The 15,000-nt window shown below is 43.4% G+C and overlaps 1 protein-coding gene across 1 annotated transcript in view; it reads right to left on the reverse strand.

Moving 5' to 3' along the window:
* LOC143028182 (uncharacterized) overlaps positions 1–15,000 on the reverse strand; it is a 70,626-nt gene that overhangs the window by 50,637 nt on the left and 4,989 nt on the right. Inside the window, exon 2 of the mRNA XM_076189945.1 lies at positions 7,967–8,135. Within this exon, the coding sequence (XP_076046060.1) occupies positions 7,967–8,135 (169 nt within the window). The remainder of the gene's footprint in view (positions 1–7,966; positions 8,136–15,000) is intronic.

A 15,000-nucleotide genomic window follows, 5' to 3' on the forward strand; every position in this document is an offset into this window, starting at 1 on the left:
GGCCTCGTGCCATCCCGTGTCGCCTGTCAATCAATTCCTTCTCTCTTCTCCGACCATATTGCTCTTAGTTTATACTACTCCATACCATCTCGGATTCCAACTCCTCATCACCGGACCCGTATATCCATTCCTCCTAAATATTTCCCTACGTATATTTCGTACATCTCTAGTCTCCTTCCCACATTTGACTTCCTATCCCCCGACGCACTATACACGTCCTTAGTGAATACCACACACGACTTCTACAGCCGCTATGTAACCAAAGCTCACCTACCACGCCGCCCTGTACCTCACTCATGGACGTTGGACCACCGTATTATCCAAGCGGAGAGAGCTACACAGACTACTGGTCATACTTTTCAGACGCAACCCACACCTGATTCTTTACATCAGTACCAAATAGCACGGGATAATATGGTCGCCCTCCAGAACTGTGCCTACACAGAGTCTTGGCAGAAATACACTGATTCCATAAATCACCAGACTAGTATCGCGACCATGTGGCGCCTTGTAAAAAGGGTCGTTAAGAAGCAACCTCCCAGCGCCCTCCATCACAGTCCAGACGCCTACGCCCAGGACCTCATTACTTTATGGTCGTCACAGTCACAGACTAACAATCTTCCTACGCATATCCAAGAGGCACTCTCCACTCGTCGCAACATCCGTAATCTCCACCTAATGGCTGCACTTCTCCACCCAGATGAAGAAGACGACGTCCCGATTACGGAGAATGAATTACGACTAGCCATGACTAATACAAAAACTTCTGCCCCCGGGGATGACGGCATTACATACCAAGTGCTCCGACTCCTACTGGAAGTTCCTGGCAACCCCCTCCTTCGCCTCTTCAACCTCTGCCTCCTTCGTGGATATGTACCTGCAGCCTGGACTTTAAGCACGATTGTTCCGATACCGAAACCAGGTACTGATAAATTCAGGCCCATTTCCCTAACTTCATGCTTCAGCAAGGTGCTTGAACGTATCATCCTTGCCCGGCTCATGAATCGTCTACAAGGTCAACTCTCCCCGCAGCTGTATGGTTTCCTCCCACGTCGAAGTACGCACCACTGCCTTACTGAGCTCTACACCCGCCTCTCTCCCACCAGCGTAGTTGCCTTCCTGGACCTCAAAAGTGCTTTCGATGTAGCCAACAATGAAATAATTCTTGGCCAGCTGGTTACCTTCGGAGTGCAAGGAAACCTCCTTCGATGGATTCGAGGTTATCTGAGTAACAGGAAGTCACGTGTTCTCTTTCGAGGTGTGTGCAGTTCCTACGAGCAGTTCGAACTCGGTACCCCGCAAGGTGGCGTACTAAGTCCATTTCTTTTTAACGTCTTGATGCACCGCTTACTCTCACTTCTTCCTAACGTTCCCGGTACAACCCTTCTCTGCTACGCGGACGACATCTGCATCCATTCCAACTCGCCCGCTGACCTCCAATTCGTCCTCAATGGTTTCTACACGTCAACTACCGCTTGTGGTCTCATCATTTCCCCTGAGAAGAGCAGAATATTTTCATCTCGTACTCTCCAAGCACTACCGACGTTCAACATGGGAGGTGATGCTATCCCTCACTGCACACAGAACACATACCTTGGAGTACCAGCCCGGAACACTCCAGCCATACCGACTCGACAACGTATCCATCCCCTTGTTAATGATCTCCTTTATCGTCTGCAGGCCCGTTTTACCCCTATCAAGTGGCTTGCCACAAATTCCACCGGCGTTTCATTATCAATGGTCAGAACTCTATACACCACATTTCTTCGATCACTCGTTGACTACATATCACCTGCCCTTTGTCAACTTCCCAGGAGAGCTTTGGAACCTCTCGAAAAATTCCAAAATAGAATAATGAGATTTATCTTAGGTTGCCCTCCTTCGACTCGCATCGTTAACATGCAAAATGAACTTGGTCTACCCTCGCTCGTAGAGAGAATATATGCTAACATGGCCATTCTCTCTGTAAAATGCCTCCGATCGCCCTATCTGTCCCCAAACTTTACTGCTACCATCAGAGCGTCGCTCGAACCTGACGGTGCACCCCGCCTCCCACTTCGACCAGGAGGCCGCAACCTCGTCACTACAGTGTGCAACACACTCAGAAACCTTGACCTCCACGTCCCTGAAGAAACGGTTGAACCCGACTTGCCCCCGTGGCGAATCTCCCTCCCTAACGTCACCTTCACACCAACCTCCAAAGATGACCTTCCTGCACTTCAAAAGCAACTAGCATTAGAAACCATCGACAGCGTATCCTCAAAGATCCCCGCAGCGCATGTCATCTACGTGGATGGCTCAGTACAGGCTGATGGAAGAGCAGCGTGTGCCATGTACTCACCCACCTTACAGCCACCTGTGGAAGCTGGATGGATTGGCCGCAGGTTACCTGTCACATCAAGCTCCACGTTTTGTGAGCTACACGGAATCCTCGACGCAGTAACATATCTTGTAGACTGTAATGTAAATGGTGTGATCGTTTGTGACTCCCAACCAGTTCTACACGCCCTCTCCTCACCCAGACCCAACTACTATCGTGTTGTTCAGGCCATACTGACCCAACTCGCCGTTGCTCATGAAGCATCTATGGCCGTACCTTTCATATGGGTGCCCTCACACGTCGACCTTGCTGGCAATGACACGGTGGACCGTTTTGCCAAAGCAGCTTGTGCCTTCGTCTTAGACAACGAACGCGTAGTACCCTCTCTCACATGCCTCAAAAACAGAATACACGCAGCCACTCACACCATAACAACACGCCGAAGGGATGCGGAACGAGCCACCAGTGTCTCCATTCAACACCACGACCACTTCCTACCCAGCCGCCACAAGTATCGCCGACGCGGACCCATGGTACGGAGACACAATGTTATCAGTGCTCGGCTCAGACTCGGATATCGACCTGTGTGGCAAATATCCCAGGCGGAAGATATGCCACATTACTCATCATGCAGGCTGTGTAACCGCCCTAAAGCCAACACTCTTGAACATTACTGTCTCCAATGCCCCATTGTGACAGACAGTATTCCACAGAGACAAGACGTGATAACTGTATGTAAATATTTACTTAGTGACGACAACTTAGATACACTCCTAGCTCGCCACCCCCATTTTGGGGGATTTTGATTGTTAAATCCAACCATACCTCCTTTTGTATCTCTTTTCATAATACTATGACTAATATACTATTGTTTGTCGCCCTCAGAAGCGATGAATTTATTAAACGGTGGACCATCTTACCAAGGCAGCCTATACCTACGTCATGGACGTCACGCGCAATGCTCACCCTATCATGCCTTAAAAAAAGATACGAGTACACGCAGCCACTCATGCCATGTCAACACACCGAAAGATGCGGAACGGTCTACCGATATCCCCATACGACCACCTCCTACCCAACCGCCACAAGTAACGCCGACGCAAGACCACGGTACGAAGGCACAATAATGTCAGTGCTCGGCTCGGACTTGGGAGTCGACCTGTTTGACGGGGCTCCCAGACGGATGATATGCCACGGTGATCACCGTGCGGGCTGTGTAACCGTCCTAACACGAACACCCTTGGTATTATTGTCTCCAGTGACCCATAGTGACAGACAATATTCCCCGGAGACGGGGCATGATGATTGTATGTAACACTTACATAGTACCACTATCTCGCCATCACAATTTCGGGGGATCCTGAATGATTATTGTATTATGTCTCCATTTAAAGAATGTGTGTAATATATGACATGTCCTCTAACACAATGCTGTGATAGATGTACTATTGTTTGCCGCCCACGGGCGTAATAAATTTATTAAAACCAAAACCTCCCTCCCTCTCTAAAATGTGCTGACATCACGCAGTCAACCTTACCAGGGCAAGTGCGAGGCTAGCCCCTCCCCCTACCCCCCACCCTCCTCTCTGGGCAGCCCATAGGAAAATATTCATTGTATAAGGCGGCTAGGAGGCCATGAAAGCAACTCGTTTCAGGAGAGCTCTACATAAAACTACGTGAGGCTCATAAATACCTACAGTCAAGAGCAGCCATCGTTACGTTTCAACAAAGAGGGAGTTGGAGTTAGGAATCTCAACTTTCAAAACTCGTCCCAGAAGATCACTACTCATGTTAGGTTATAATTATTCCTATTTATCACTGGTTGGGTGCATTGATATTCTGTTTTCTTCCTAATCATAAACAGTGAGCTTAGCCCTTGGAAAAAGTAAACGCTAACTGCTGTAATGAAAAAGGGAATTTGAAAAGAATGGACCCCAACACTAAACCTTCCGTACTGGATGGGACTTTTCTTTTTACTCTGTATGGCGTCTGTGTATTCTCATCTCCGTGACACATTCCCTTCCCCCCCCCCCTCGTCTGCAAACCCATTAGTACCTTTTGCCTCTATATGGAGGTGCAGTCCCGACGGCCGGCATTCGATCATTAGATCAGACCCGAGAGATCTTGCAGTCAGTTTCGACTCTCTTTCCTCTATTTGATTTTATTTCATTTATCAAACTCAAACTGTAACTACTTCCCTCCTTGCCCTTCCAGCGAGTGACAAAGAAACAGATCCTCACTAATGCAACACAGACAACCGTTTAGTGTTTCTTCCTGGACAGATCTAAAGGGTTACTGTGATGCTGCGGGTGTCCAGTCGGCGTAACTCGAGGCAACGATTATTGTTTTTAAAGATTCATCGTCTGTAATGACGGGAGGAACTTTTTATTTTGATTTCGTCTGCCGTCAGATGAGGTGGGGGGGAGGGTTTCAGTGGTAGTGAGGGGGTTCAGGCCATTTGTGCAGTTGGTGTGTCATGTGTCGTGTGTGTGTGTGTGTGTGTGTGTGTGTGTGTGTGTGTGTGTGTGTGTGTGTGTGTGTGTGTGTGTGTGTGTGTGTGTGTGTGTGTGTGTGTGTGTGTGTGTGTGTGTGTATGTGTGTGTGTGTGTACCTGGAAGAGGCTGGTAGAGAGGTGTGGGTAGAAAGTAGGGTAGATAGTGAGGGTTGCATTTCATGAATTGGGTGTTTGGTAAACAAGAGCTCGTTAGCGAGCAGTCGTTTAAGTTCACTCTCCGCCTTGAGTCATAAAAATGGCTGGGAGCCTGTATGACGTGTTTTGCTGACTACTTGTAATCTAAGTGAGTTATGCAGTGATTCGAGATTGCTTAAGTAAACAATATTGCATATAGATTTGTAACAACGAATCTGATTGGGGAAAGGGTGTAGGAGGAGAAAATTCAATTGATTCACGATTGTAAGATCACTCCTTTTTGGGGAGGATCTTAAATCTAACGTTAAGTATCATTGGACTAAAAAAATCACTACGTCATTGCAAAACTCAACTGGAATATCTTTTGCTTTTTCTCTGGGGATTCAGAGATTACAACTGAAAAGGCACGCAGTGTAACTGGTATTCAAGAAATAAAAGAAAAGAAAATCTACAAATATTTCATTTCCGTTTGTCGGAAATGCATTATGTAGAAATTGAAAAGAGGAATAATTTTAGGCAGAAAAAGAAGTAACAAGAGAAAGATAGGTGAAAGTAAAGAAAAGGGAAGTGACTAAAGACAGCGGTGAAAATTTAAGAGGAGAAAATTCAATTGGTTCACGATTGTAAGATCACTCCTTTTTGGGAAGGACCTTAAATTTAACGTTAAATATTATTGGACTAAAGAAATCACTACGTCATTGCAAAACTCAACTAGAATATCTTATGCGTTTTCTCTGGGGATTCAGAGATTGTAACTGAAGAGGCACGCAGTGTAACTGGTATTCAAGAAATAAAAGAAAAGAAAATCTACAAACACTTCATTTCCCTTTGTCGGAAATGCACTATATAGAAATTGAAAAGAGGAATAATTTTAGGCAGAAAAAGAAGTGACAAGAGAAAGATGGGTGAAAGTAAAGAAAAGGGAAGTGACTAAAGACAGACAGTGATGAACATTTAAGAGACGTACGAAAGAAAAGTACATACATACATACATATACCAAGGCTTTTTCCCCCTTACTAGGGAGGTAGCCAAAAAGGAAAAGGCATAAAATCATTCCCACCCATTCCATCCCCGAAAACACTCCACACCCCTCCACCCTCCCTCCCATCTTAGCACCTCCTAGATGACGGGTCATCCCTGCACCCTGTCCACTACCCTGGGTCAGAAGCAGTGTCGCAAGACACAGCACATCCACAGCAAGGCCGCTTCATTAAATCGGCGACCCCCCTCTCCGTCCCCCCATATAAAGGAGAGGACGGGGAGAAATCCCTTCGGGCTGCGTCAAAATTTTGCTCACACACACTACCTCACCCCCCATCCCCCCGTCCATTCCACCTCATGCATCACAACATCTTCCATATACAACCATTCTCCATTCACCCCTGTCTTCTATCCTCTCCCGTTCTTCCTCAACAGCCATTCCCCTCTTCCCCAAAGCCCCCTTCACCCCATCCATCCATCTCATCCTAGGACGTCCCCTCATGTTCACTCCCCCACATCTGCCTTCCATACCTCTTTTACTAGTCTTTCTTCACTCATTCTTTCCATGTGTCCAAACCATCCTAATGCTCTTTCATCAACCCTATCTCCCAACTCCCTTTCCACCCCTGTTCTCCTCCTCACCTCCTCATTTCTCACTCTATCTAGCCTAGTAACCCCCATCATACTTCTCAGACACTTCATTTCAAACACATTCAAGCTCCTTCTCTCTTCCTCTCTTATGTTCCATGTTTCTGCTCCATACAGTGCTGTTGGCACAATCACTCCTTCATACAGTCTACTCTTAGCATCCATTCCCAAATTTCTATTCCTCATTACACTTTTAAATCCACCAAGGCATTTACTCGCTTCTCTCAATCTACATTCTACCTCCACCTTTACTCCATCTTTTCCTGCCACATTTGCACCCAAGTATCTAAAACTATCCACTTCCTCCAGTTGCTCTCCCTTAATGCTCACTTCCAGATTACTGCCACTTTCACCCCTTGTACATCTCATCACCTTACTTTTACCCACATTTATCTTCAGCTTTCTTCTATCTTCTATCCCAAACTCTGTCACCAACTTCCTCAATCCCTCCTCCGATCCTGCCACAAGCGCAGTGTCGTCCGCAAACAACAGCTGGCTCACCTCCCACTTTTCTCCATTTTCTTTAACCATCTCCAATCCCTGACCCACTACCCTTGCATTTACCTCTCGCACTACCCCATCCATGTATAAGTTGAACAGCCAGGGTGACATAACGTATCCTTGACGAAGTCCCACCTTTACCTCAAACCACTCACTCTCTCCTTTTCTAATCCTGACACAAGCTCTACTACTCTCATAAAAACTCTTGACAACTCCGAGAAGCTTTCCTTCTATCCCGTATATCCGCATAACCTCCCACAGTGCCTTTCTGTCTACCCTATCGTAAGCCTTTTCCAGATCCATAAAGGCCCAAAAAACATCCTTACCCTTTTCTATAGCTCTCTCACATATCTGTCTTACCACAAAAATCTGATCTACACAACCTCTACCTGCCCTAAATCCACACTTTTCCTCACCCATTACTCCCTCTGTTCCTCTCCTAATCCTCTCAATCAAGATCCTCCCATAAGCCTTCCCAACTACACTTAACAAGCTAATCCCTCTGAAACTACTACATTCACACTTGTCCCCCTTTCCCTTGTAAAGTGGAACTATACAAGCACTCCTCCAGTCCTCCGGCACTCTACCTTCTCTCCAGCAAACATTAAATAACCTCACCAACCAGTCCACCACCACGAAAGAAAAGTAAGCGCGCAAAAGTGGCGGCTTGGACTCTATGAATGGCATTATTCTAGCCTCATAACTTGATATGTGTGCATAACAAATCCACGATGTAAAGCCAATACACTTCGTTCACCAAACTAAAAAAAAATCAACCACTGTCGTCCTTACAAGCGAAGCTAACGGAATCAACGCCCTGAATAAACAAATCGACATGGTGGAATGGACACACATCAAACAATACCACCTCCTAATCGTGACGTGGCCAGACGCTTTGAGGGCTGGGATGTGCCTTACACACCCGCACATGGGGAGCGTGAAGTTCCTCGGGGCCGAAAGGGGAGCTGGCGACCCGGGCTCGAACTCCTGCAGAAGGTCCTGTGGCTTGGTCCTGTGCAAGGTCTCGGGGACTCCTGTGGAAGAGATGGAAGACACTGAGAACCTGTAATCACTATGACCGATATAGGTTGTTCTTCCGGTGTGTGGAAGGAGAAAGAAGTCAGAGAAAGAAAAGAGAAAAGAAAAACAAATGTGCATTCGTATGTAGTACATATCCATAAGATTATTTTTTCAGTCATTTCCTTATCATGTTTGACAATTACAGTCACCCTAAACTCATGAAAATCATATCGACCTTGTCATAATTGCCGTTAGTCACTGAAACAACTATAAATGAATAGATGTAGAAACACCTGAAAAAACGAAATTGTGTCTATAAATAAATCAGCATACAAAGGCAGATAATTCAGTAGAAACTTTATCCTCAGTCATGAACGATTTTGTCAAAAAAGTAGATTATGAGAAGTATGGAGTATTGATCATTCTTAGATTTATAGATATTAGTGGAAAAAGATCAAAATAGCTTGAAATTTATTGTACAAATAGTAATTGCATCAAAAGAAGAAATCAGAAACAAAACAATTAAATAAAGGGGTATCACAGGGTAGCATAAGGGGACCAGCGCCATTTAGGATACTGTATATGCTGTACAACATATCTCTAAAATACTCAAATAACACAGGAGCTAATTTGACTTTATGCAGATAACACCCAGTTCTACTTTCCAGCTATCAATGCGGATGATACATTTAAAAAAGATACAATAAATAACAACTTATATAATGATGATGATGATAATTATTGACTTTAGCGTCACTGATTTCAAACCCGTAATACCACAGCGGCAATTGGCAACGACCCCTGCCTTTCCATAAATCTCTCAAGGATGCCTATGTTGTTTAAGTGTAGTGATGCCTCTGTACCTCCAAGTTATGATAACAAGAGAAACGATGTTGTCAGCCTTTCATATGTGAAAAGCGAGGGATATTCAAAGTTGATAGAAATCTTGATACCAGTCCGGAGACCGATTTGGTTTTAATAAATATATTACGCCCGTGGGTGGCAAACAATAGTACATTTATTACAGTAGTGTATTAGAGGACATGTCATATATTACATATATTCTTTAAATGGAGACATAATATAATAATCATTCAGGATCCCCCGAAATTGTGATGGCGAGATAGTGGTACTATGTAAGTGGTACATACAATCATCATGCCTTGTCTCTGGGGAATATTGTCTGTCACCATGGGTCATTGGAGATAATAATTCTTAAGGGTGTTCGCGTTAGGACGGTTATACAGCCTGCACGGTGATCACTGTGCCACATCATCCGTCTGGGAGCCTTGTCACATAGGTTGATTCCCAAGTCTGAGCCGAGTACTGACAACATTGTGTCTCCGTACCATGGTCTTGTGTCGGCGTTACTTGTGGCGGTTGGGTAGGTGGTCGTATGGGGATATCGGTAGTCCGTTCCACATCTTTTCGGTGTGTTGACATGGCATGAGTGGCTGCGTGTACTCGTATCTTGTTTTAAGGCATGATAGAGTGAGCATTGCGTGTAACGTCCATGACGTAGGTATAGGCTGCCTTGGTAAGATGGTCCACCGTTTAATAAATTCATTGCTTCTGAGGGCGACAAACAATAGTATATTAATTATAGTATTATGTGAAGAGATACAAAAGGAGGTATGGTTGGATTTAACAATCAAAATCCCCCAAAATGGGAGTGGCGAGCTAGGAGTGCATCTAAGTTATCGTCACTAAGTAAATATTTACATACAGTTATCACGTCTTGTCTCTGTAGAATACTGTCTGTTACAATGGGGCATTGGAGACAGTAATGTTCAAGAGTGTTGGCGTTAGTGAGGTTACACAGCCTGCATGATGAGTAATGTGGCATATCTTCCGCCTGGGATATTTGCCACACTTGTCGATATCCGAGTCTGAGCCGAGCACTGATAACATTGTGTCTCCGAACCATGGGTCCGCGTCGGCGATACTTGTGGCGGCTGGGTAGGAAGTGGTCGTGGTGTTGTATGGAGACACTGATGGCTCGTTCCGCATCACTTCGGCGTGTTGTTATGGTGTGAGTGGCTGTGTGTATTCTGTTTTTGAGGCATGTGAGAGAGGGTACTACGCGTTCGTTGTCTAAGACGAAGGCACAAGCTGCTTTGGCAAGACGGTCCACCGTGTCGTTGCCAGCAAGGTCGACGTGAGAAGGCACCCATATGAAAGATACGGCCATAGATGCTTCGTGAGCAACGGCGAGTTGGGTCAGTATGGCCTGAACAACACGATAGTAGTTGGATCTGGGTGAGGAGAGGGCGTGTAGAGCTGGCTGGGAGTCACAAACGATCACACCATTTACATTACAGTCTACAAGATATGTTACTGCGTCGAGGATTCCGTGTAGCTCACAAAACGTGGAGCTTGATGTGACAGGTAACCTGCGGCCAGTCCATCCAGCTTCCACAGGTGGCTGTAAGGTGAGTGAGTACATGGCACACGCTGCTCTTCCATCAGCCTGTATTGAGCCATCAACGCAGATGACATGCGCTGCGGGGATCTTTGAGGATACGCTGTCGATGGTCTCTAGTGCTAGTTGCTTTTGAAGTGCAGGAAGGTCATCTTTGGAGGTTGGTGAGAAGGTGACGTTAGGGAGGGAGATTCGCCACGGGGGTAAGTCGGGTTCAACCGTTTCTTTAGGGACGTGGAGGTCAAGGTTTCTGAGTGTGTTGCACACTGTAGTGACGAGGTTGCGGCCTCCTGGTCGAAGTGGGAGGCGGGGTGCACCGTCAGGTTCGAGCGACGCTCTGATGGTAGCAGTAAAGTTTGGGGACAGATAGGGCGATCGGAGGCATTTTACAGAAAGAATGGCCATGTTAGCATATATTCTCTCTACGAGCGAGGGTAGACCAAGTTCACTTTGCATGTTAACGATGCGAGTCGAAGGAGGGCAACCTAAGATAAATCTCATTATTCTATTTTGGAATTTTTCGAGAGGTTCCAAGGCTCTCCTGGGAAGTTGACAAAGGGCAGGTGATAAGTAGTCAACGAGTGATCGAAGAAATGTGGTCCGGAGACCGAGAGTCAAGCTCTTGAAGCTGCATCACCAGTGTTGACGGATTTTGAAAATGGGAAACAGGGGGATGATGCTACCGTAAATCCATTTAGCTGTACCACAACTCATTGCCCCCCCCCCCATATATAATGAACTGGTTACATAAGAAACATAAAAATAATAATGTCTATTATTTGGGACAAGAAAGAAAAAAAAAACAAGAAAACTTGGCCAGGTTAAAAGAATAAAGGTATGTACAACTCAAACTAATTTAGTAACATCAGTGAGAAATTCAGGCGTAATAATTTATCAATTATAGTTTGACAACGAAGAAGTATAAAAAAAAACATTTATAAGAAAATACTTAGGTGAAAATACAACAAAAATTTTGCGTAATTATATATAGTTATCTATTGCAAGTCATAGACTACCAAATAACATATCAAAAAGACTACAGAACACTCGAAATAAAACTGTTAGAAGAAAATTCCATAAGAAAGAATAGCTTCAGTGATTGACAATAAAAGCAAAAATCCTATTCAAGATAAGATTAGCTAAAGCCAATTGCGTGAGAAATAAAGTGACACATTTTGAACCATCCACAAAGATCGCATTTTCTATACCATGCTCCTATAAAATGAACTGACAGAATATTTGAAAACTGTTCTCCCAAGACTATGATCCGTTTCCAAAGCAGAAGAGGACAAAATCAGCAGCAACATCATCCCAGATAGGTCGTTCTGGCTATATTTCACACAAGAAGCACTTTCAAATTTTCTATTACCTGTTTTCAGCCGAACATCGTTGTTTGTTTGAAGACCATAAACGGCGACTCTAGACGACCAATCCTATTATTTCTTTTAACATCAGAAGTAGTGATCAGACTGCTACCAACGACACAAATGTCGATATCAAAAACAAGTTTTGATCAAGTTAAGTAGATCGAAAGGAGAGTTCTCTCCGCCTAGATGGAATTGTTTAATAATTTATTTCAAACTCCTAAAAGTATCTATCAAAATTTGTGTGCGTGTTTACGGGAATTAACACTTGGGTTTCTATATGTCATGCCTTTAATGACAGTGTCTGTCATGTCTGGAATTTAAGAGACTATGGAAAAAGTGGAGTTGTAAATCCCGCACCAATGAGCCATCCTGTGGACATAGCCCGTCATTTTACGGTCGGTGAAGACAAAGACCATGCTAAGGTTCACACATGAAGAAACTGAGTTGATATACTTCATTGATTCTGCTCCAGGTATCACGGTGTGGATTGAGTATCGGTTCCAGAGGCCAGCAGGAAATCGAGGGGTTGGTCGGGGGATGGGGATTTGTCTGTGACTCGAGAATTTTCAGGTGAGGGTCGACCGTCCGGCTAAATAAAGTATGGCTTCCACCTTTGAATGAAGTATGTTTTACAGTTGGAAAAGAACACATCACAGCATACAATAAGTGGTTCAAGCATGATCAGTTTCAATGACTTAATGTTTACTTCCTTTGCTTGGATGTGGGGATAATGGTAAGGTTTTCTGGTCTGGTGATTTTTTTTATAAGATGACCACGTATTCCATACCTTATCTAACCTAACTAAAGTTACTCCCAATCTAGAATAGGGATGGGCCATAACAGCCTCTAAGTGTGCATGTGGACTTCCTGCAGAACGCCTACTTCCCGAATTCATTATTCCTCAGTTAGTGGCCAATGACGCCATGTCGGCAAATTGATAGCAATGAATGAAGTTTCGTATCCTATATATATATATATATTCTGTGCGCGGTCCTATTATGAAGATTAACCTTTTCATTTTAATGAGTAATTGTGTTGTACTACTTTACGTAAACTATTTATGATGTAATCGATGCAGTTTCATTATATATGGCCGAGTCGCGCAAAGATCGAGGTAGCCATGTCCGCTTCGTAAAGGTTTAGGAAGAAGTGTGATACTTTATAGAAATGGGTAGGCATGTTGATCGTGTATAAACCCAGCAATACTTTCTGGTAGGAACACCAATTACACAAGATATGGTGACCCACACAATTTTTTTTATGCATATTTCTAAATAACCTTACATCATAACAATAATAAGCACCTGATGAGGGCTGGCCTAATACAGCAGGATGTTAGGGGCAGCAATATGCTTTGCAAAATTTCCATCTATATAAAAAAGCGTCTACCCCCTCATAAGGAAGGTAGGCATTCTAGGTATGAACCCACCCCAACTCCCATCTGTCATCTATTTGTTTCACTTCCATCTTAGCTACTCGTGCATGAAGGATCATCCCTGTCTCCCGCCCATCACCCGAGTCAGAAACAATGCAGCAAAACACAGCACATCATCAGCAGAGTACTATTGTTCTTAAAGACTACATTGATATTGAATTCCTTAAGTCTTTAAGAACAATAGTACTATTAAAAATATATTAATTAAAAATTCTCCACATAACACTGAAGGTTGCGTATACACCATTCCTTGTCTGCAGTGCCAAAAATTTTACATCGGACAAACTGGCAAAGATTTACAAACAAGAATAAACCAACATAAATACAGTGTGAGAAGTGGTCAAATGTCTAGTGGTATTTTCGTTCATGTGAGGGACCAAGATCATATAATTGACTGGAAAAATGCTAATAAAATAACCTCTTGTAATTCCTTTACTGAAAGGAACATAATTGAATCTAGCCATATAAAACAAACTTTTGACCAAAATATCAATCTAAGCTTGGGTATGTACAGGCTGGATAATTTTATTTCAAAGAAAATTGTTACATGTTTTCCTGCCCGGACATTTGGTCCATCTGTGACCTGAGGACTGTTGGTAATTTTTTCAGGCTTGTGTGACATATCTTTCCGTGTTCCCTAAAATATTTCTGTATATATACTGTCTGTATCTTCCTTACTGTATTCCCTTGATGATGTCTTAAATAGACGAAAACGTTCGGACTACGTTTCTTATTTACCAGTGTTTTTTTTCCTGTAATATATATATATACATATATATATATATATATATATATATATATATATATATATATATATGTAAACATATATATATATATAGATATATATGTAAATATTTATATATATGTATATATTTATATATATATGTATATATATATATGTCTATTTTATATATATATATATATATATATATATATATATATATATATATACCTTTTTTGGCTACCTCCCTTGTAAGGGAGAAAAAGCCTTTAATATATGTATTTATGTATGTATGTATGTATGTATGTATGTATGTATGTATGTATGTATGTATGTATGTGTATACATACAAGCACCTGGCTTACGCCAGCTCTGGCTACGCCAGGGATGCTTGGCCTTCGGCAAGACCCGCTGTGCGGGTCGCTTGCTTCGCTCGCAGTGCGCTCCGCGCATCTTTTTTTTTTTTTTTTTTTTTTTTTAATACCGATTGCTTTATTCATCTGAATCAACCTTATCATCTATCTTCACACGCTTTATAGGTTCATCTTCTGTCTCATCACCTTCTCTTCTCCTCTTGGGTGCCAACGATCTTCCCTCTTGAGTAGGCTCCTCACCCGATGCATCCAACAACTTATTTACAGCCTAGTTGATATTGTCAAGTTTATGTTCAAGTTTAAGTTGCAAATTTACAGCTTCGTTGATATTGTCAAGTTTATGTTCAAGTTTACGTTGCATAGCCTCTATTTCTTCTTTTACAGTACTTTCAGGGGTTGTCGGTTTCTCATCTTCTTCACTGTCATAAGTGTAGTCTGGGAGTACCATATCGATTGCCTCTTTCCGATATTGGAGGGATTACTACCATGGACTGATCAGGTTCTTCTTCTGCTATCGCTGCGTCGTCCGAGTGTTCGGTCACCACCCTTGATTGCTGTTC

Source organism: Oratosquilla oratoria, chromosome 1 (genome assembly GCF_046742065.1).
Source record: "Oratosquilla oratoria isolate Oo_2021 chromosome 1, ASM4674206v1, whole genome shotgun sequence".
In the NCBI taxonomy this organism is placed as follows: Eukaryota; Metazoa; Arthropoda; class Malacostraca; order Stomatopoda; family Squillidae; genus Oratosquilla; species Oratosquilla oratoria.